The 23,548-nt window shown below is 39.0% G+C and overlaps 1 protein-coding gene across 5 annotated transcripts in view; it reads right to left on the reverse strand.

Annotated features, from left to right (window-relative positions):
* The window catches only part of pkn1a (protein kinase N1a), a 43,849-nt gene that overhangs the window by 14,694 nt on the left and 5,607 nt on the right, over window positions 1-23,548 (reverse strand). For 2 of the 5 annotated variants that reach the window (XM_047803104.1, XM_027156655.2), the window contains exons 2-3: window positions 1,497-1,797; window positions 920-1,068 (exon numbers count right to left, since the gene is read on the reverse strand). In XM_047803104.1, coding sequence (XP_047659060.1) covers window positions 920-1,068; window positions 1,497-1,797 — 450 coding nt within the window. Of the gene's footprint in view, window positions 1-919; window positions 1,069-1,174; window positions 1,296-1,496; window positions 1,798-3,381; window positions 3,765-8,270; window positions 8,610-23,548 lie in introns of those variants that run through there. The other 3 variants (XM_027156653.2, XM_027156654.2, XM_027156657.2) reach the window with 3 other exon arrangements.

Genomic DNA, 23,548 nt, shown 5'->3' on the forward strand with positions numbered 1-23,548 from the left:
CTAATTTGTATTAAATCCAAGGTCCTTAAAATACTATTTAAAAAAATAAAGCATTATTCAAATCCCTTAAAGTCCTTAAGATGCTACTTAATTGAATTTACGTCCAAATGTGGCAGCAGAGGGAAGATGAAGAGCCAGTGTGTGAATGGAGGGCGTAGCTGAGGGAGGTGAGTGTTGTAAATACGACACTGGTGATGAAACCCGTGAGTGTATCGTGCTGGTAAACACATTCACAAGTGTGTGATATTTACCGCTCACTTCCCTTGGCTCCGCCCTCCACCCAAACCAACGCTCGACCACGCCCCTGTTTCCACCCTAAAGTTTCTTAGCCACCAACGCAACTCTAAATGGCTATTTAGTTAAATACAAAATGCAAAAGAGTTCTGATTAAAGCCCCGGAGATTGTACTAGCTCTCACTGCCTTAATCAACTGAATAGGTTGTAATAGCAGTGTAGTCTGAGTAGTTATTAATCATAGACGGAAAAGATTATTTAAATCAGGGGTCTTAAATTTTATCTGCGGGGTGGCTGCAGGCTTTCATTACAACCAAAAAGGAGGTAAATCTGATAGCTGATGGGAAACTGAGATGAAGTGATTTAGCAAAGTGGAATCAGGTGTAGCTTCTGATTGGTTGGAATGAAAGCCAGCAGTCACTCCGGCTCTTTGTGGATGTTAGATTTTCACAGAAAGAATTCTGTTAAATCTTTTCCAAAAGGTGTCAATCATGACTACAGTCGAATGTCTTTGTCTAGATGTACATATTTTTCTATATTTGTACAATATTGTACAATACATTTACATTTTTACAGGATACTCTGATATATACTCCACTTCTTTGGAAGGTGAGAAGCTTTCTCTGGGATGCAGTACATTTTTCTATTGTACACTAAACTGTACAAAAAGCCGATCGTATGTTACCTTGGTAGAGGCGCTAGCGTAGATAGGGATCATGTTCTCGGCACCCTGCTTGACTTTAAGCTCTATGTTGAGTTGCCTTTCCAGTGCGGCGATGCGCTCCTGATGAGCCGATGCACGACTCTCTGTGCCAGGAGACCGAGGCACGTCATCTGGAGGGCAGAGGTGACAGTTAGAACTTTCCAACTAACTGTCAGTATCTGCTGTAAAATGAGGTTAAAGTCTAAGATTTTAGTAGGAGTAAGCCAGTGCTTATACCATATGTCTCCTCGGTTTTGAGTCACTAACTGGGTCTTTGTGTGCGTGTGTACAAGTTAAGTATTCATGCACAACGGATGCGTATCCAGCTGTGAGCACAATCGTGACTCGGAAGTCACTACTGGGGTACACAATAAAAATGAATCATTTTAGCTTCAAAGCGACTGGATTTACCAGTTTCACCACAGAAAAGCCCCACAGATGGTACTAATGAATGACTCGAAACCCTTCGCAGCATGTCAAGCTATTCTGGCAACATTTTATAATGCAAGATTTCTTTTCTATTTATTACACCGCTCTGTGCTTTAACTGGAAGACTCACCGCGAGCCTCATCCGTTCCCTTGACAACAATATGGGCGTCAAGTTCCTGAAGCTGGACATGAAGCGTTTGGAGACGCCGGTTGGAGGAGCGCAGCTGGTTGTCCACTTGCTGGGCATTGCGCTTGTCTGTGGTTGCCCGTCGCAGGTTCTCTGCTCCTTCCTTGATCTTTAGCTCTTTGCGGATCTCCCGGCGGATCTTCTCACGCTCCTCGTCCAGCCGCTGCTGTACGCTTGGATCTGAAAAATCTGAGCCTTGGTCCAGACCCAGTTGTTCCAGCACAGACAACCCACCTGGATCGCTCTGGGGACAAAAGTGGGAGAGATTTAATACTTAACAACAACAAGAGAAATAAACTCTTAGATTTGTAGATACTTAAACCCGACTTAGGCGTGGATACGTTCACATTACATATACACTGTATGGCTAAAAGTATGTGAAAACCTGATCTTCTCACCTATATGTAGCATTTATCCAAACTATTGCCACAAAGTCGAAAACACACGACATGGTCTAGCATGACAACACTCCTGTGAACAGTCCACAGCTCACCATGGAATGAGCAAATCCCCAGGACCATGTTCCAAAAAAAATCTTCCCAGAATAGTTGAGCTTATTATAACACCAAAGGGGGACAATCATCAACTTTCAATGACAATGTTCAAAAATCACTTAGAGTAAATGATCAGCTGTTTACATACTGTTCTGCAAATAGTGTATATCTGAATTTAATTTTATTTTGTTAAGATTTTGTCAAATGCTCTATTCACATTATGACAGTACACTTAAGACAACAACATTAACAATGTTTTTTAAAGAGCAACAGAAAACTGTGCCAAAGCCAGCAACAACTACAGAGTACCACAAATCCCAGCAAAACATTTCACCAGTCCTTGACTTCTGCCAACATGCCACAGCAATTAAACAAACGGGATATCGTACCGTAACCTACTGTACCGTAACCATCGTACCGTAACCTACTGTCTCATCCCTAAATATGCTTACATTAGCTAACTAGATTAGCTAACCATCTAAGCATTATTGTACATGACAAAATATAAAATACCATAGACACTCACTTGCACCGTGGCATAAGTCGTACTTTGCCAAAAGTTAAATTATTTTCATGCAGCTGTCAACATGTTAGTCACGTGTTGACATGATGTCTTGGCTAAAACTTTTTTCCTCCACAAAATGCCAACAAATCGCTATTTGTTGCTAGATGTAACATAAAAGCCGATACTGATGACGTAAAACTTTTACAAAAGTAAAATACACACATATATATATATATATATACCATTTATGTTAATTTATGTAATTTAAGATCGTTTATATAAATCTATTTACATTATACATAGGCTACATTTTTTTCAGCTTCACATAGACTAAACAAAAGTAGGGAAATTGTTTATAACCACGTTTCACAGTGTTTTAATGCTGCTTCAAAGACAGCTTAAAAGTATTATGAGGCCAACACCGATCAAATTCTCTCATAAAAGAGATAAATAGAAATACAGAAGTGGTTGTGTCTAAGGTTGTGCCCCAAGACAGCAAGCCGCAAAAAGGGAAACAAACTGCTAAAGCAAAGCAATAACAAGTTCAACTAGAACAAATATGTAAAATACAACAACCAGCTAAAGAGACACTGCAGAGAACACCGTTCAAACAGCCGTGAGAGTTTTCCAGGAACTGGCAACGCTTAAATCTTGACAAAAAATCGGATCGTTGTAGTTCTTGTAAGCCAGGAAGTTGTGCTTGACAGCATTGCAAACCATCTCATTCCACAACCAGCAACAGTATTAGTGCTTCAGTAACCGCCAAAGTGCTACTCACTCTTGCCGTTCAAGACAAAATTCATGCAGAACTACAGCGACGAAACTCAACCTGTGTTCCCAGGTATTCCCAGCGATCCCAGTGGTCCCAGTCCCCGGACCAGCACATGCTGTTTACTCCAGCTCTACTATCCAACTTCTAACTGAGACATAGAGCGAGACGGAGAGAAACAGAGAGACAGAAAGGAAGGGAAAGCCATGGCTGGGGTCGCCCTCCCTGAGCAGGATATCCGGCTGAGCCTCAGCACGGTCACTTCCTGTTTCCTGTAAAGTTATGCCTAGCCAACAGCAGTGCCTGGATTTCAAATTGTTTGTTTTTAGTAATGTGCAAAAACGTCTATTGCTAACATGCTATACAGTAGATATATCTATAATGAGCGGTTTCTTTGCATTCTGTATATAAGCGTGCAGCTTCCTCCATATACACCAAATATACACAATACAACAAAAAAGTAGAGATAGAGAGAGAGAGAGAGAGAGAGAGAGAGAGAGAGAGAGAGAGAGAGAGAGAGAGAGAGAGAGCAACAGCAAACTAGCTAGAGACAGAGAGAACAGTGACATCATTAGCTCATGTTACAGGATGTGAATAGCAGCAAAGCAGTAGCCCTTCCTGCACTACATCCAGTTCAGATTCCTTGAATGCAGTTCCAGTTAAACAAACACACTGCAAAAAACTTTTAAAGGAATACACCAACATTTTCATCCTAATCTCTCACCACATCTGTACAGAACGTGTGATTACCACCGGCTAGAAGTTCATCGTGTTTCAATGTTCTGACAAAAAGAGGCAATAAAGCTCACTTACTCAAAACCTGCTTAGAATATCAAGTCAAAGGTGTGGTTAGTGTATAATCATTGATTTGATGGGGGAACTGATTAGTAGCTTCAGTGTTCCTGTGAAACACATGCATGACCACTAGACCGATATCTTTATCTTCCTGATCTGACAGACAACATGATTGACTGAAGCATTTTTTTGGATCCCTATCATCATACAGAGCCCAGACGTTTCCCTCTAAGCAAATATTTGCCAGCTGCTTCAGTGTGAAAACAAACGTATTCTTCTTCTAAGTATAAGTTCTATTTGTAACCTCGAAACCTTTCAGAGGAATCACATGCGGTGACTAAATGAGTAAATATTGTTTTTAAAAAAAAATTGAGTCGTTCAGGATCACATTGTGGAGTCTCATCATTATACTTGCTTTTAATTAGGAGTTACTAAATATAAATGACCGAACAAATCAAAATCTGTTGTACATAATTTATCTCATTTTAGTTTATAGCTTGGCTACGTCAACCACTTGGGCATTTAAATCAAACACCAATTGACACCAAATGACTGATTTAATCTGATCTAATGAACCCAAGCCTATGAAAAAAGACATATTTATAAGAAATAATTGGATTGCTTAAAGTATGTGTCTGAGTTAGCTTTTACTCTTACAAAATCTTTGGGATTCTTTTCCTCATGTAAATGTCATCTTTGATGCCATACGATGTGTCACAGGATAGCCTATTGTGAATTACATGAGTTCCCAGTTGAACTCACACCAACTCAGAAAAAAAATCAGATGTGAATCTGATTTTTTACCAATTCCATATCTGGGTGACATGAAGGTTACAGTGTGAAGCTCCTGAACTCGGGTTACTGTCTGTGTGGTGGTACAAATGCTCGCCTCTTGTCTTTGTGGGTTTCCTCCAGGGTGTCCGCTTTCCCTCTACACCAAACTGCTCATTGAATGAGTGTGTGTGTGTGTGTGTGTGTGGCCTGTGATGGACTGAACACTTGTTTATTGTGTATTCTCAATTCACACCGATAAATAAAAAAAGTATATAAATAATTTCCTAATAAAACTGTATGAAGAATAAAAGTCTACATGACTACCTACTACACAGTTTGATGTTTGCATACTCATATTGTGCATCGGTTTGCAAACTGTATGGTTTCACTCGGAATAGTTTGATGATTATCTTCCATGTTGCAAAGGCATGTGTGCGTTTGTGCTTACTACAGTGTGTTTCTGTTGACGTCGTCAGATCTGCACATCTTGGTAACTACTGGGCAAATGGTTAGGATTACAGTCACACACACACACACACACACACACACACACACACACACACACACACACACACACACACACACACACACACACACACACACACTAAACAAGCCTTTAGAGCTTAAAGCTATTTAAGTTTCATGCATTTTGCATAAACATAATCCTATTATACAGCAACATGTAATACCTGCTTTAGCATCTGATTAGCTTACACACATACACCTACACAACCACACGTGCGCGAGTACACAACAAAACACAATAGCATGGCAGTGACTAAGCCATAACTAAGCCACAAACACTGTCGGTAGCTGTAGCCTTTTTAAAAACACATGAGTCATTTACAGTAAGTGAGAAAGGGAGAGCTAGACAGAAAGACTGAGCGAGAGAGAGAGAGAGAGAGAGAGAGAGAGAGAGAGAGAGAGAGAGAGAGAGAGAGAGAGAGAGAGTGGGGGAAGTTTCTTCTCAAGTGGACTTGTGGGTTGGGAAGCTAAATTCCAGCTCTACTTATATGCCATTTAATCATAAGGTTGCCTTGAGTCCAACCTAATAATTAAGCTCAGCACATTAAAATTAAGCTTAGTCTGGTTACAAGTTTTTAATCTGAGGTCTTGATACTGAACAGATCCAGATGTAAAAAAAACAAAAAACAAAAGCCAGGCTTGTGGTTTGTAGTGACGAAGCAAAAACACAAATACACAGTGAAGCTTTGCAGGATTCTGCCGTTTATCATGACTTAGAAAAACGCTGTTAGGGCAACACTTTGTGAATTGTGAAATCTGTGACTCATGTGGTTTCTTCAGACAAGAAACAAATTTTCCAAGCTGCCTAAAATCACACATGTGACATGGATGCGTATAAGAATACTGTACTGTAACAGTATAGCATTACAATACTATGCCATAATTAATACAATAATTAATTTGAAATTTTATAAGTATGATTTTAAAGTGAAAATCACTCGGGATCCTGTTTCAAGAGACTGAACGTACCTTCATATAGTCTAGTTTCTGTAATAATGCCAAATATGTCACAGGTTATCAGTAACACATCACAACGCATAAGAGTGACTCAGCAATAGTCCCTAATAGTCCCAGTAGAAAGCTGGACAAGCTGTATGGTAAATAAACGGAAGGTTGTCTCAGTTGTATTTACGTATTGAATCTACATACATTCAGAAGTTCAAGGTCAAATTCTTGGTTAAAAAAAAAAAATCACAGAAAACCTCCACACAACTGAAAATTTCATCTCTTCACCATTACAGGGTGACTTCAATTCGACAAAAAATACTCCTTATTTTATTTTAAATTAGTGTACAATAGTGTTGCTAAGCTACTCGCTATTGTCTGCACGACGGATTTGGCATAAATGTTCACGATAGTAGAAAAGAACCAAGGTCTGTGCTCAGGTTTGTATCTGTAAAAGTGCTGATAAAGCAGCTTTTTATGAGCTTCACATGCGCTGACAGAGCAAACAAAAGACACGCTTTGCTGGATGCAGGAAGCATCCATGTTTTTTTTTCTGTTGGTGGGAAATGGTGTAATTACTAAATGCAAATAACCCATGACACCATGAATGCAGTATTATTTTCTGCTTTTTCCTACTTATACCACAGTTTGAGAACATTTGGTCTTTGTTTCTTCGTTAAAGAACATACAGTATATCTTTTGTACTCTTTTAACTACAGTTTAGATTAATGCTGTTCAAAAAAAACGACTTTATATAGCAGATAAACAGCCATACTTTCGCTTGGGCCACAAAATGTCTAATACCTAGCTTTGTACTCTTTTCTGGCCACAGGCTTCACAACATCTAGACTCCATGACATACTTAACATTTTGAAGCAGTATAGCGTGAAAGAGTAAAGAGTTCTGTTTAAGCATGATAACCTCGTGTGAACAGATCATCTGCCCTGTACATGTCCTTCTGTGGAGGTGATTCATGAGCACATTTAATGATGAAATGTTCTAAATTAGCAAACACCAGTAAGACTAATCTCACACCCAGTCACCTAAACCTAAAAACACGAGTCTAATTCTATAAATGTTAAATAAGCCATGTTAACCACAGGGGATAATCAACTTAGCTGTTTTGTAGTGTGAAATATTAATGCATGTTGCTTTGCCTAGAGCCATTTTGTAATAAACCCTTTTAACCAATTAGGAAAATTCACCAACTCTAGCGCTATAGTGTGAAAAAAATCCTCAGCTTTATGAATATAGTGGGAATTTTAAGGAAGGTTTGGAAGAAGAGGGGTCTTGTAAATCTGATATGGTTCCTATATAACATGTCTTTATTGCTGACGCATCTGTGTATCTCTCCCCAGGACAGACCCATCATCCGACAGGAAAGTACAAGAGAAGCGTCCCACACTATTTCAGACATGTTTGAATTCATAAGCAAAGAATGAGAGAGGAAAAAAAAAGGCAGACTATGTCAAATAGAGAAGCTCGACACTGCTACTTCCTGTCTGCCGAGGCATTTGTATGTACACCAGAGGAAACATGAACATGAAAAAAACTTTAGGAAACAAAATCTATATGAACTAAACACACAAGCAAAGTTTCCCCAAACTTCCAGGAACCATCATAATTATAATGCCCATATTCACACTTACAGTAGAAACAGACAGAGGTGGTTTGGGCTTGAATGTTAGAACGTGAAAGGAAGAGTGAGAAGATATCTGACAGAACGCTGAAGATGTCAGCCATAAAGGAAAAAGACCAGAGCTTAAGAAAGTGAAACAAAATCGATAGCAAAAACACCCTAATGCTACATAAATAGGGCGAGTGAGGCCCTCGGCAGGAGATAAAGCAGTATCTGATCAATCTTAAAAACTCATTGAGATCTACACTGGACCACACTGGGCGAGTCCTACCCCTTGAGTGGTACCACCCGGTTCTGGGTGGCTGACAATATCTTGACTCTCCATTAGAACGTCTCCACCCATTTCTTCCGTGGCCATGATGGCGGTCGAGACAAAACCGCTTCTTGTAATATCTTCCCTCAGTCGGACTCCCAGATCAGCTGAGTTTATTCCAAATCACATAGATGGATTCTCGTTAAAAAAAACCTCACAAGAACAAATATGCACAAATGCTGAAAAAGGGTCAAAAAACGAAGGGGGAAAAAAAAAAGTTTTTTGGATAAAGGACGATGTGAAAAATAAACGAGAAAGACGAAGGAGGCCAGAGTCCCACCCCACGACTTCCTGAACAGAAGGAGCTCAAGAGCATGCAGTTTACACACAGTGCATGCATGCAGAAGTCGCACGTGTCATATGACTTATTGCAGAGACAAGCGACTGAGATGATACAGATTACTGAGCTTCATGTGAATGTAAAACTGATGATGCAGAAGTGACTATGACATATTCCCCAGTTTCAGTTCAATACTGAGGTCTAATTCATTTGACAAACAAAGATTTAAGAAAACTTCTACTAAAATATGTCTTTTTATAGTTATTTATTATGTAACACGGTACAGAGAAATGAAAATAGATTACAACTAAATGTTAGATCTATGCTAAATACTCCTGAAACATCTCCTGACAAAAGGTTTCAAAATTTCAATGATGATTTTCTTTGGTAAATAACATATTTTAATGGTTTATGATTAGACTTATTGTTTGTTATAGAAGTATTTGTGAATTAGCAGTTACTATATAAACAATAATGTATAAGAACCATATAATAAACCTATGATTTAAATGATTGCCTTGGAAATATTCTAGTCTACATCTGCCGAATGAATCGACGACTTCAGACCAGTTGAGAGTTTAACGGTGCTGAGGTATAATTCTGTTTATTTCACGCCGGATATATCTTGAATGTTGGAAACCATCATATCCATGAGAACATTTTGATGTAGACCATTAGACTAAACCGCATTAGGAAATGAAAGGTGATTCCAGGCAGACGGTGTGTCATAATGAGTCCTGAAATGATCCTAGGAAGCAGAGCAATTAGCAAGCTGGACTCGAATGTACTGCAACAGGATCGATCCCCTCTCACTCAGTCGGTAACTGTCTAAATGGCATGTTTATTTTCTCTGCTACTGGATCCAGTTGGTTTCGTGTAAAAAGTTCAAAATGAAGCAGCGCACTCATGTCGGACGTTCTGATGTACAGTATGGTTAACATCTGGGACGGAGTCAGTGAGTGCACATCTCCCTTATAAAGGAAAACAAGACTGACAGGAAAGAGGAACTTGGAAAAGGAAAATGTCAGAAAGCAGGAAGCCGGAGGTGGTGGAAAACAGGTGCTTTCAAGACTAAATCCACACACAGAATAAAACTTTCACATGGAGGGAAAAATAGCATGTTGGCAAGAATGACAAAACAGGACAAACAGAGCTGCTGTGCTTTGGCTTGTGTTGTGTGTTGCAGCTGGTCTGTTTGGGTGGGAGTCTAAAAGTGTTTCAGTATTCATACACTCTTACTGACCCAAACTCTACAAGCAGTACATGTACACACACACACACACACACACACACACACACACACACACACACACCAGTCAAATCAAGCGTGTCTGCAGGAAACACCTCAAAATGCTTGACTCTAATGAAGATTTAATAGTACAATGATATGATTAGCTATAAATACCCTGGAACAATAGTGATGTGTGTGTGTGTGTATGTGTTTTAAACCAGACATGCAGACACATTTAAACACAAACACAGAGCGACACACAGGAAAGTTACTATCTCATAAACCACTTTTTACGAGACGTTAAGTCTCAAGACATTGTGTTTGTCATACGTTTGATGTTAATGTTGAATGTTAAATATACATTATAATAAAGTGAGAAATGCAGAGCCAAATATTTAGTCTTTAGTATTCAGACTTTACATGGGTTCAGTGAATGTTCATTCCCAGCTCTGCATTACTTAGATGACTGTTTTGTATTCAATTCAGTCTTTCTTTAACTCTGTCTCTTTCTCACAGATGGAGCTCTATTCAGTTACCGTGACTCGTGAGAATGCCAGCGATCCTGTAGTTCAGTTAAACCCCTAGGGGACGAACCGAAGAAGACGGAAAGAACAGCAGGAGAGAGAGAGAGAGAGAGAGAGAGAGAGAGAGAGAGAGAGAGAGAGAGAGAGAGAGAGAGAGAGAGAGAGAGAGAAAAAGAAAGAACACACTGGAGACACGTACATGAAAGAGGAAAATAATAGACACCAAGGATTTTTTGTTTGTTTGTTTTTCAGAGATGGCGAGAAGTAAGAAACTGAGTGGATGCACACCAACACTTACTGCAGTCAAATTTCCATGTTCCAGTTTCCATATTTAAAAACATTTAAATCTTTAACCTAAGATGCTTTACTTTTAGTCTCCTAACACAAGACCTTTAAAACAGTTTTCTAAATGGTTGGGATGAAGGATCTGCGATATAGAAACAGGGCTCTGAATAAAGGCAAATCATTACATTTCTTTTCTATTGTTTTTAATGTATATTATATTCTAACAACATATAATGACCTATCAGCATTCAATTACACCAGAATCACCCCCACCCCACCCCCCGAATATCAACTGAATATCAAACCGTTATATATATTGGACATATAGGGCACTTCCCAATATTTGAATATTGATACATCCACCATCTTTGAGTTCAATTGTTTAAACAGAGTAATTGAGGAAATGGGAAGTAGTGAGGCTTCCAGATCAGGGCCACACAGATGCTTCCTACACAGAAGTTATGACTGATGACATGTGATACAGCTGCGCAACAGTCATCTACAAGTCACGCTACAACAACTCCATCTCCAAATGTTGTTGATTCCTTGATTCATTTTGAAAGAGAGAGAGAGAGAGAGAGAGAGAGAGAGAGAGAGAGAGAGAGAGAGAGAGAAAGGGAGAGAGAGAGAGAGAGAGAGAGAGTATGGATAGAGTTCATTACAGGGTTCAGTGTGCAAAGAGCCAAATCTGCTACTGTTCTCCAGAGGCTCTGCAGAATGTGTGTGTGTGTGTGTGTGTGTGTGTGTGTGTGTGTGTGTGTGTGTGTGTGTGTGTGTGTGTGCTTGTGTGTGTGTTTGTGTCCATTTGGGTGCAATCCCTATGAGTAAAAAATGAATAGGGTCATTGTAGCATAGTCAAAGATAGAGAGAGGCGGGAAAGACAAGGACTTCACTAGCATCCATTGTTCACAAGCTAACACACACACACACACACACACACACACACACACACACACACACACACACACACACACACACACACACACGCATGCACAAGTATATGAATAAATATCACTAGAACATCATAATGTGGTAGTGTAACTCTATAAACCTATAATTTTAATCGAAATTAAATTTTTCACTTTATGGCCAATCCTGGTGTGATATTGTTCAGTGAACAGCTAACACTAGCTTTATCTAGCTAGCTACACTGTTTTGTCTTTAATTTAATAATCAAATGTTCCACTAATATATATTTTCAAACATTTCCGACCATAGCCCATGTTTTAAATTGGCTTACAAAATTTTGGATGTTTATTTTTAATCGCCTTTTTTAAAACACTTTTGAAACACAAAGATTTTAGTAAAAAAAAAATTATAAGCTACGTTTGTGCATTTGACTTGAACTCTTATGCTCAGAGTTCAAGTCAAATGATCCTGACATGATATGAGATTTCAGAAGGCAATGTATCTATCTCTACCGTTTACGATCCTCTACAAACGATCTTCTAATTTGTGCTTACGACTAGGGTTGGGTATCAAAAGAAATTTCTGAATGAAAGAGTTCTGCCTTACGATTCCCGGTTCTGATTCCGATTCCATAATAAAAGAAATGTGAAAAATAATGCACAATACTTAAACAATTCCATTTGTGTTTATTAATCACTCTTTAGATATTTTAAACAGAGCATTTAAATTCATATCGATTTAAATTTAAATAAATCCAACATCAAATTTAACATCCAGAATTACAACTTAGCAAAACAATTTTTCTGAAGAAAAATGAACAAGTCTGCTTTCTCTGGGAGAAGACGAGACCTTTCCTGGCTTATTGTATCTCCAGCTGTGGAGAAAACCCTGTCAGAGGGGGTAGATCTGCTTCATTGTTGTAGCTTTGGGAATGAATCCACACTTTAGACTTTTTTAGACATGTTTAACACAAAGTGAACCTCAGCACAGCAGCGCGAGTGACTGATTTCTGTGGTAAGCTGCGTTAATTTGGCTGTGTGACTGTAAACAGTGTAAACAATTAATGTTCATGAGGTAAGACGGCTATTTAAAGTGACCGCTCCCAGCACTTTGCCCGTCATCGCAACCGCGTTTGGAACCGAAACTTAAAAAACAGAACCGGTTCTGAATGAGAACCGGTTCTCGGTTATCAACCCTACTTATGACATAGTGTAATTATCCCACCTCGCTTGGATATAAAATCCCAGCTTACTATTCATTAATTCATCTTACAAATCAGGCATATTAATCTTTAATTACAGTGAAGCTTGCAGAAAAAGTGCAGAGTGAAGAATGTACTGTAAGCCTGGGAGTTTAACAGATTAAACGTGATCCGAGTTTAACAGATTAAACGTGACTTTAGAATTTACTAATTTAAAAGCACTATTAATGTGTTATTATAAACGTGACTTTACTAATTTAAAAGCACTATTAATGTGTATAAGTAGAAGGAAGTGACTTACAGATACACTGATATACAGCATTTCTCTGATATACCTGTTCTAGCCTAGACAGTGTCTGAGAGATAAGGGCCTTCCATATGTTCTGTTTCCTGTTTTTCAGGAAAACCGAGGTCCACATGGAGCCACGACGATTCCCGTTAATTTGTGGCATCTTGTTGATTATAGGTTCAGGAATAAAATGGTGATAATATCAAATGGGACTGATACAAAACAGACCGCTTCTGCTTTATCTCTGGATTCCAGACGCCACTAAATAAACCACTGATCGTCGATGTCTCCAAAGATTATCCAAAAACACTGTCGCTGTGCGCATCTAACATGTTACTCATCGTGGAAACAAAGCAATTACCCTGAAAATTGGGCAGGAATGTCAGTCCTTTTCCCATCAGCAGGTTTAAAGGAAATATTTGTTTCTGTGATGGTTCTATGTCGACCTGGTAAACTTCAATTCAACAACATTTCAATCTGCCCCAGGTTTTTATGAGGCACTTATGGGGAAATATTGCAATAGTACAGTGTTCTGTATTAATAGTCATTACACTAAGTCAATATTGATATTGTGTGTGTGTAATTTGAGATAAGAGACACTATAGTGGAAAGAACAAAATATTATCCGCCTGATAATCTACACCGTGTGTTAGTTTTGCTATATTTGTAGATCTTTATTTATAGATCACCACAGAATCAGGCCGGTATACAGGGCCGCACAGATTCGTATGGAAATCCAAAGTATTAGAAATTGATAAAGTTTTTACCCTTGTGGTATTACAGTTCTTGGAAACAAAGAAGTTATGCCTAGTGTTTTCCATCTGATGACAATGACAAGTAAAAGCTGTTGTTGTGTTCAAGAATCCTATAATTAGTCTACAATGTTGGTGTAACAAAAACAGATGACAATTGTGAATGGAGGGCGGAGTCACAGAGAATGAGCGGGTAACGTGTTAACGCTCGTGTGTGGCCAAACCACATACATTCTACACGTGCACATGTGCAAGCAGCCTCAATAAAATCAGCATTGTTCCAATTAAACCTGTCGAGTGACACATCCACAAAGTTTCATTCATCATTTCTTTTCAATCTCTACATGAGAGTCAGGGCACAAGGCAGGGTACCCTCTGGACAGGATGCCAGTCTATCGCACACACCTATTCACAGAATACCGACAATTTAGTGATGACAATCGGCCTACAATGCACGTCTTTGAACCGGGTGAGGAAACCAGAGAACCCTGAGGAAAACCCTGAGGTAAGGAATGAACACGTATGCTTCACACACGCACGGCAGAGACAGGAATCCAACCATGGAGATGTGAAGCCATGTGTTTGACCCACCAAACACTCATTATTTAACATACAAAATAATACTAAATGTTCAAAATCTATTCAGGATTTATGCTTCATGGATAATTAATAGTTTTACAAAGTCAGTACACTGTAAAACATGAAAAACCCTGTACATTACCATGACATGACCATGACAAGATTTGGATATTTAACTCAAGTTTTCAAAAATTACTCACAGTTTTAAAGCAGCAAGTTTGACCATCGTGAAATGGAATTTTGGTGTAATCTCTTTGACGTAAATGTCTGCCTTCTTTGCAACAGGGTGCAGCAACATAACATGAAATAAAATATATCATGTAGATTGATTAAATAAAGTATATGACCTTTAGCTACATGGTTTAAAAATTTGTCTCACTGTGTTCAAGATGGAAATAGGTAGTCGTCCAATTAACTTAATTAAAAAAAACTTTTCTAAATTATAGCATTAATTGATATATTTATTAATTAACAAAAAAGTCAATGTGTCACAGGTTTTTAAAAAGACAGCTGAGCCACACTCACACAGTCTGTTGTAGGTAAATTAGTTTATAATTACACTTTATTCATGTTACTGAAAATAGCAAACTTGGCCCTACTGGGGAAAACCAGAAGCAGTCTGCACCTTCATCCCAAGCCGGGAAACACCCTGATTTAGCACATTAAACTAAAACTAAATAGAGAGAGAGAGAGAGGAAGAAGAACAGATTTTGTTAGAAGCAGACACCCTCGGGAACGGTTCTTCCTAACCGACTCATCCACTCCTCCACACTTCCTTATCGGAGCGACAGAGATAAACTATTTCAACCAGACACTGTTTGAAGCAGCGTGTTTATCTCGCTAATTAAAGAGCGAACAGATTTACGCTTCTTCCAGGAAAATCTCGACTGACATCATCAAGGGACTATGCCATGGCAGCTGTTGTTATGGACACAAAGCCTCCACACCTGACTCATCCCATCATAAGTGACCATAGCTCTGATTTCTCCTAAATAAACCACTGAACTGAACAGCATGCAGATTTAAACGTGTTGGCTCATACGGTATTGTGAGTGCGTAAGGAAAGTACAAACATTTGGCAACAGATATGGCGTTAACTACTACTGATATATTTGTACTTGTTATTACACAGTTATCATATTTCTCTAATCTAGTCTAATACAATTCAATGTTCCATTGGAATGAATTGGCTTCAATGAAGCCATTAAAACTCATATGTTAAGTTCATTTCCTAATCTAAAACCTGATAACAAACATAAAATAAACTTGATCCAAAGTTGATCTATTATCTAATAAAACCTAAGGAAAAAAAGCGCTTTTTACTGTATTTAATATAAAAGGCTTTAAATCTTTTAACACAGTGTAAATCAGGGGTGTCAAACTCAAATTCACAGTGGGCCAAAATATAAAACTGAGATAAAGTCACGGGCCAAACTGAATATTTATTGAAAATTTAACTGCAACTGATATGTAATGTTCAACCTTTTTCATATGGAAACAAACTTTAATTTTGTTTAAACACAGGATTTGGAACAACCAGAGCTTGATATTGATATGACAAACACATAAAAAATTAAATTTGAAATAAAAGACACATCAGTGGTGTTCATTTCACAAACTTTGACCATACACTTTTTGACAAACTCTCCCACATTAAAGTTCCAGGCAGACTTTGCGATCTCTGCTGCCACAATAAAGCTTTACAGCCTTTACAGCAGCTTCACTTTTTTTTTGCTTTCATGAACATAGTCTGAAGGGAAACCAGACTTTTTTTCATCTCCTCCACCTTCTGGAGCTTCTGCTTTACGTCCAGGTCCTCATACTTCTCATAATGTTTCGTGTCGTAGTGTCTTCTTATGTTATATTCTTTCGTTACAGACACGTTAGCTCCGTTAGCACACAAGACAAACCGGTCTGTCCTTTATATTCGTGAACACATAATCTGCCTCCCACCTGTCTTGTAAGCTCCTATTGTCCATCATAATTTTGGCCATTTTTGTGGAGGGTGGAATTAACTTGCCCGGTGTGACTGTAACATGGTTGTTAACGACTGTCAACAGAGAATGGGGGCGCTTGCTGTTCGTGACTACGCGTCAATACAGTGGCAAGGCATTCTGGGATTTGTAGTATTAGCGGAGCATGCGGCTAATCAGCTGTAATGCACATTTGATATGATCTCGCTGGCCAAATATAAAAAATAAAAATAAAAATATCTCGCGGGCCAGAGTTTGACACCCCTGGTGTAAATGGTTTGGGTTCAGCAGATGAAAGGGTCAGAAATGGAAAGATCAGACCTTCAAAAAGTAATTATAATGATACCATATTTGTATTCTTATTATTGATAAGCATTTGAAGAGTTAGATTAATGCACTTACTCAAACTATAAAGCACAAAAAGACAACTGATTTCTATCATAAGAAGTCAATCTCAGCCCGACCGTCCAAGCTTTATTTACTGGATAATGACTCTGTACGTTTCCCATTAATAGTTATGTTTAATTACATTTACGGCATTTGGAAGATGACTTTATTCAGAGCAACTTTTTTTATACAGCTGAGCAATTGAAAGTTAAGGGGCCAAGCAGTGGCAGCTTATTCCCCTTTTTTTCCCCTTTCTGACGTACACGTTGAATTCGCCGCGTTTGGATGCCGATGTCGGTTCACAAAGCCATGAGCATTAAAGCAACATCCGCCATTGTTGGTATGTTTGTGTTTGCCGCTGCTGCGCTAACGTTGCTGTGTAACGTGACACGTATACAGTGACGTCACACTCGGCTGTGATGCTCTCACCAGCTTTGAACCAGCACTAGCGCTAGGTGGGTATTAAAGGGATATTTGTGGACTTGGGATTCAAACTCACGACCTTCCAATCAGTAGCCCAATAATTACACATCGGTAGTCCAACTGATGTTTAATGTTGCGGGACATCCGCGAAACAAATTACACTTACGTTACAACAGCTATTGTATAAATAGTCGCTTCTGAACCAAATGTATCTTACTTAATAAGAAAGAAAATTCAGTTTCAGTTTCCAGGTTATGTTTCCTCGAGTCCTTATGTCACTTACAAGGTATTGACCCAGAAGACTCCTTTCAAAAATATTACATTTCTTCAAATGAATTACCCTCACTTTTAAATGTAATGATTTTGATCGTCCACCATATACTGTACGTTTTTAAGAAGTGATTACATATTTGAATGACCACATTAAGATAAGCCTATGATTGGAAATACACCCAGAACGACTGTCAGAGCTTCTGTAATAAAAAAAAAAAATCACTGGGAATGGATATATATATATATACTGTAACAGGCCTAAGAACAATATGTTAATTGTTGTACTTGTGGCGATTATGATTCAATATAGTGAAGTGCTGATTTTATCCGGCTTAAAGGATCAAATGGAGAGAGGAAGAGAGAGTGTATAATCTTTCCATTTCATCATCTAACTCATCTCATCGTCTGTTTATGAGCAGTGCTATCGCTTTGATCAATAACCGAGCCAAAGAGGAAACCCGCTTCTTCCTGAAGTGGCTCATTTTCACATGACTTATTTTACTGTGTTATCACTGATCCCTCAACAGCTGTGTGAGTGTATTTACATCCAGTCGTCTAACCTACCACCCAAAACACACCACACCCGCACACACCCTGGGGACTTCACTGAAACTAAGGCACTCACACACAGAGACACACATTCTTATAGGCAAAAATAAATAAATAAATAAATAAATAGATAGATAAATAAAGTTTCCCTTTCTTTTGTATTTACACACAAATATGCATCCAACTTCCTTCTTACTCTCTCTCTCTCTCTCTCTCTCTCTCTCTCTCTCTCTCTCTCTCCCCCTCCCTCTCTCTCTCTCACACACACACAAAAACTACATCCTCTTCTCTGACTGTGATGAACAATGGCATCAACATGCTTTAGTTCATTTGAACAGTACATGCACACACATTACTGCAAAAGGTCAGATGATTAACATTTAGAAGGTTTGCACCAAAAAAAAGTGCCTGAAAATGGTGTTGGATCACAACAAGCTGCCAGAAAAGCTTCAATGTGCTTTGGCACTGATTCTGCACTACTCTGGAACTGGAGCGATGAACACTTAATTCTTCCAAAAACGATTCCCTCTGTGAATGTTTTAATGATGGCTGTCTAGTAAATTATCTTAAAATCTCCAAAATTAGAACGAGAGCTAGAGAATTAGTGACTGTTAAGACCATGGCGTATGATTTACATCTTTTTAATCCTCATCAAACCTCTCATACCCTGAGCTCTCAGAACTCTGTGGATTGGGGCGGAGCCATCCTCAAAGAGGCCACGCCCATGGGGGGGGTTTAAAGTGTTTCATCACAGAATAAAGGTGACCGGTCAGAAGAATGGCGCACTGATTTACAGCCATATTTCCTGAAAGGTTTACATAAAGATGATCTGTTTTGTGTATAAAACAACTGAGCACACTACAGCAATGTGTGGATTAACTCCGGGTCACTGCACTAAATCCAGTCAGTACCTCAAGCGTGTATTTTGTCATCCTCATGTCCGTTTAAGTCTGGAAACACTGACCAAAATACACTGCCTTGCATAAGTATTCACCCCCAAACCCCTTTGAAATAAAATGCTGGAATTATGTTTCATGAATCTACACAAAATCGATGTAGTTTGCAAAATTATCTAAATATCCACGACCCCTAATGCAAAGCATCACAACATTTACCTTCTAACATCTATCTATTTTGATTTTACAAAACTATTTTTGTGTACTTTCATGAAAATTTCAAGGGGTGAATACATTCAGCAGTGATAACATCTGTATTAGTGATAGCATCAGTCACTCAGCATTAACTGATAGGACAGAAAATAATGCAGATATCGGATTGGTGAGGATTTCACTTTCGGCTTTTTCGGCTATTACCCATTACCTTTGTTTCCCATGATGAACAGTGAGCTCACTGTCTACAGAATCCTAAATTGTGCATGGAAAACATAGAGCCCAGGGAGTGCAGAATGAGCAGTGTGTGAGAGTGTGTGTGGAAAGGGAAAGGGAGGGAGAGTTAGGGGGTTTTTAGAGGGAAGGAAGGGGGTCTCGTGGGAGAGGCTGCACAGGTGGTGACACCACTGAGCACAAAGGGAGGGGGAGAGAGAGAGAGAGAGAGAGAGAGAGAGAGAGAGAGAGAGAGAGAGAGAGAGAGAGAGAGGGAAGTGGAACAGGAGTCGGTGGAGCTCGATGGATCAGTTTTCACCACCCAAACTGTTGTAGCTCTCAGACAAAGTGCTACACGTTAGCAGAGCAGGGATACAGGATGAGACTTAGGCCTATAGGCTGTAAGATGCTGACCTGCCACTATTAAATATTTATTATGTAATGGTTTTGTTAATGGAGTTCAATCGACTGTATGATCGGATTATTCGGGAATCAGCTGTTTAAACATTCCTTCTCAAAGCACCCACAGTACTTTCACTCTCTGGCAAAGTTTATCGAATATTGTTTGGCATCCAGTCCACTATAATCTTCCACAATGAAATCATTACACCTGAAGCTATTAGAATATTGTACACCAGGGCTTTCATATTTCTTTCAAAAATCACAGTTTAGCAGTCGAATCCAGAACGAGCTGACGGCTGTATGTTTATCAGCTATATGTGATAAATGTCACATCAAATTCAGTGACCGAAAAGGGCTTCATTTTCTTTGACATGGAGGAATTTAAGATGTCATGAATGTAGCATGTCTCTTTTGTTTCTAACCAAAAATGGTTTCAGTTTTATTTTGAACTCTCGTAGATTCATTTGAGATTCAGACATGACGAGAGTGACTCCGGTAAGCGTCTGGTGAAAATTATTATGTGTAATACAGACACATTTAGAGCACATGCATCATGTTTGTGTTCACGTTCGTGCAACACAAAACACAATGGTGACTGGAAGAAAGAAAAACTTCAGGAAAACAATAATGTGAAGACATTATAATAGTTCTATTATTATAATAGATTCAAACTGTGTCAAGAAAACGTGTCAGAACAGAAAGAGTTGCAATCATGGAGACAAACATGGACTGAGAGTTAAAGAGATAAAGAAAAGACGACTAAGGGATTGTTTGTGGGATGTAAAAAAGTCATTTTTGGTAAGATTGATTCATGTGGCCTGGAAGTGTGGATGTGGCCTGAAGCTGTACACTAATGAAGACCAGAGTTTTGTTAATGGGTCTGTTTTTCATGCCGCTAGATCTTTACTGCACAAGGGAGGAAACGACTACATGATTTTTTTTTTGGTGCTCCTTTATGCCAATGCTGATTCTGACACCTATGTAAGAACCTTAATATTTAGTATTAAGAAAACAGGGTGTGGAAGATTTTATTTCTCTTTGTTTATACTGTGTATTGCTAGGAAAGAACATGAGATGGCTGAATTGATTACACAAAGCAGTGATCATTAAAATGAGTGAAATGAGAGAATTGCACCTCGATTTGCATGTAGACCCTCAGTCAGTGCTCAGTGCTCACAGAACTGAACTGCCCCCGCATCTATCTATCGATATCTTTATGTACACACAATTCGGAGCATCATACACAATTTAATAACAATTACTCTGGGAGCTCAAAGCAACCCATTCCTGCTTTTACTCTCTACTGTTTAAATGCCATGTTTTATCAGGTTAGTTGTCTTGTACGAAAATGAGGTCGTTCTTCCTCTTGATAGTTTCACTTGGCATGCATAATATACAATAGGCTTATGTCAGAGAATCTCGTTGTTTCAGATGTTGATATCAAAGCTTTTCTTTTTGAGCAGGGATTTGATCCGATACCTGATACCAGCTGTGAATATGCAGGTGCGGTATGGCCTAGTGAGGTCACGAAAAACACAGCTGTCTGACACTGGAGTCGGGAGAAATGTACAAAAGCCTGTCTCGGTATTAAGAGAGCTGTTGATTTATTTAGACAAAGAAATACACCATGTGTCAGAACTGCACTTTGTGTATGTCACAGAAACAACATGTGAATTTATAACATCAACTCAATCAAACATCATGTGTTTATTTTATGTTGATTTGTAAGTTAATGACTCTCTCAATTGGCTTTGACCTTTATGACGCTATGTTCAAACACACAACAGTGTCAACAACTGTTAAGGAGAAGCACAAACACTCAAACCGAGTGGCAGAAAACTAGGATGTCCACACACACACACACACACACACACACACACACACACACACACACACACACACACACACACACACACACACACAGAGAGAGAGAGGAAACTACCACTTAAAAACAAAGCAATACTGAAAGCTTCGACAGCCACTTCCAGCTAACCCCAGATCCACAGCACCAGCTCTCTGTGTATTTCTCTCTCTCTCTCTCTCTCTCTCTCTCTCTCTCTCTCTCTCTCTCTCACACACACACACACACACACACTCCCTGGCTCTTTGCATGGGGTCTGTGAATAGGCCGAGGGTGTGGCACTACATTAGGGAAGCGATGAATCTGATCTAGTGCACCACTCACACAAAGAAAATCATTGTGCCCTGTATTTAGACTTGTGCCCTACGGAGCCCCTTTAAAACTGCATTGTCAGACAAGCACCCTGCAGCAAGTGGGAGTCCGCTGCAAACCTCCCTTTCCGACAGAAACACACCCACTTCAGTTCTGTACTAGGATTATTGTAGCTTACTGTATAATACAGAACACAACATACAAGCAAAGTGAAACCTCCACCAATACCAGCAGTGAACATCAGCATTGTTAGAACAGAGTTTATTATAACTGGTACACATCTGTGTCCGGTGTGACAGCTCAAAACCCGCTGTTGGAAGTGATACCTTGTCACTTTGCTTAAAGTTCATACGAATTTAACTTTGACTCACTTATCCACAGGACTTATTTAGATTTTATATAATTTTTATACAACTGAGCAGTGGATGGTTAAGGGCCTTGCTCTGGGGCACAGCAATGGCAGCTTGGTGGACCTAAGATTCAAACTCACAACCTTCCAATTGGTCCCTAACCATTAAATAGGCAAAAATCACATATGGCAGTTAAGGCGATGCTAATTGGCTCCCGTTTGAGACGGAACCAATCAGATGTTTGCCCACATCAGGCATGTGTACATTACAGTTACTACTAACTACACTTTGATCATTTACGAGACAGCTGACTCTCTTCGATGCCATTCTGGCTTTGAGAAAATATGAGGTAAAAAAATATGAGAAGTTGCTCTACTATCCAAGGACAGGACATGCAGGCAGGTGAAGTGGCGACTTGAGCTAGGAAGTGCTATGCAGGATTACAAGCCTCCATAAAAATTAGTTTTTAGTAAACACTAAACGTTGTAGGCTAGCAAAGACTAAGGACATTTTACTAAGGCAAAAGGGCTGAGTCGATAAAATACTAAACAATACTGAGAGCGAAAAAGTACTGAACTCAACCCCAAGCAAAAAAAGAGGATATTGTCCTCATGGCTTAAAGAATATTATCTAAACCCCGGTTTATGAAATGCTGCTCATGCAATGAACCCTACTCAAAACAAAGTGCTATCTGTCCTCTTCCACATACACAAGCTCACCAGCATCCCTCTGATTGACAGAGGAGAGACATAGAGCGTATGGTCAGATTTGCTCTCTCTTCACTTGGACTCCTGGCCACAAACAGCTGTAACTTCATAGCGATTTAAACTTGTTTCCCGTACAGAGCTCTTTAATGTATCCTTCAAGGCACAACATGGCATACAGAAAAAATGTCAGCACAGAAACAGAAATCCCAGGTTTGTTATGGTCTGTTAGCCAGGTCAGGCAGCCAAAAAGACATGCAGTATGTGTTTCTTTTCCAACAACATTCCATCTTGCAATAAAAATGTTTTATCATTCGCACTGGTGTAGCTTAAGCGCTGTTTAATATTTGTATGAATAGTCATACAGTAACGAGATATTCATTTCATTTTTATAGTGCACAAAATAACTTGATTGAGAATATAAACAAAAGGCAACTGAAAACAAAATGATTGATTTTGTAATTATTGTTGGTAGCTTTATGATATTTAGACAGCAGTGGTGCTCTGTAGAAGAGAAATAAAGTTTCTGTGACTTTTTTGTTATAAACAGCTTTAATCTGCTGTGAGATAACATGCTATGGTGTTTAGACTATATAAACCTCCTGGTACAACGTACTAACTGCTGGAACC

This window comes from Tachysurus fulvidraco, chromosome 18 (genome assembly GCF_022655615.1).
Source record: "Tachysurus fulvidraco isolate hzauxx_2018 chromosome 18, HZAU_PFXX_2.0, whole genome shotgun sequence".
Taxonomy (NCBI): Eukaryota; Metazoa; Chordata; class Actinopteri; order Siluriformes; family Bagridae; genus Tachysurus; species Tachysurus fulvidraco.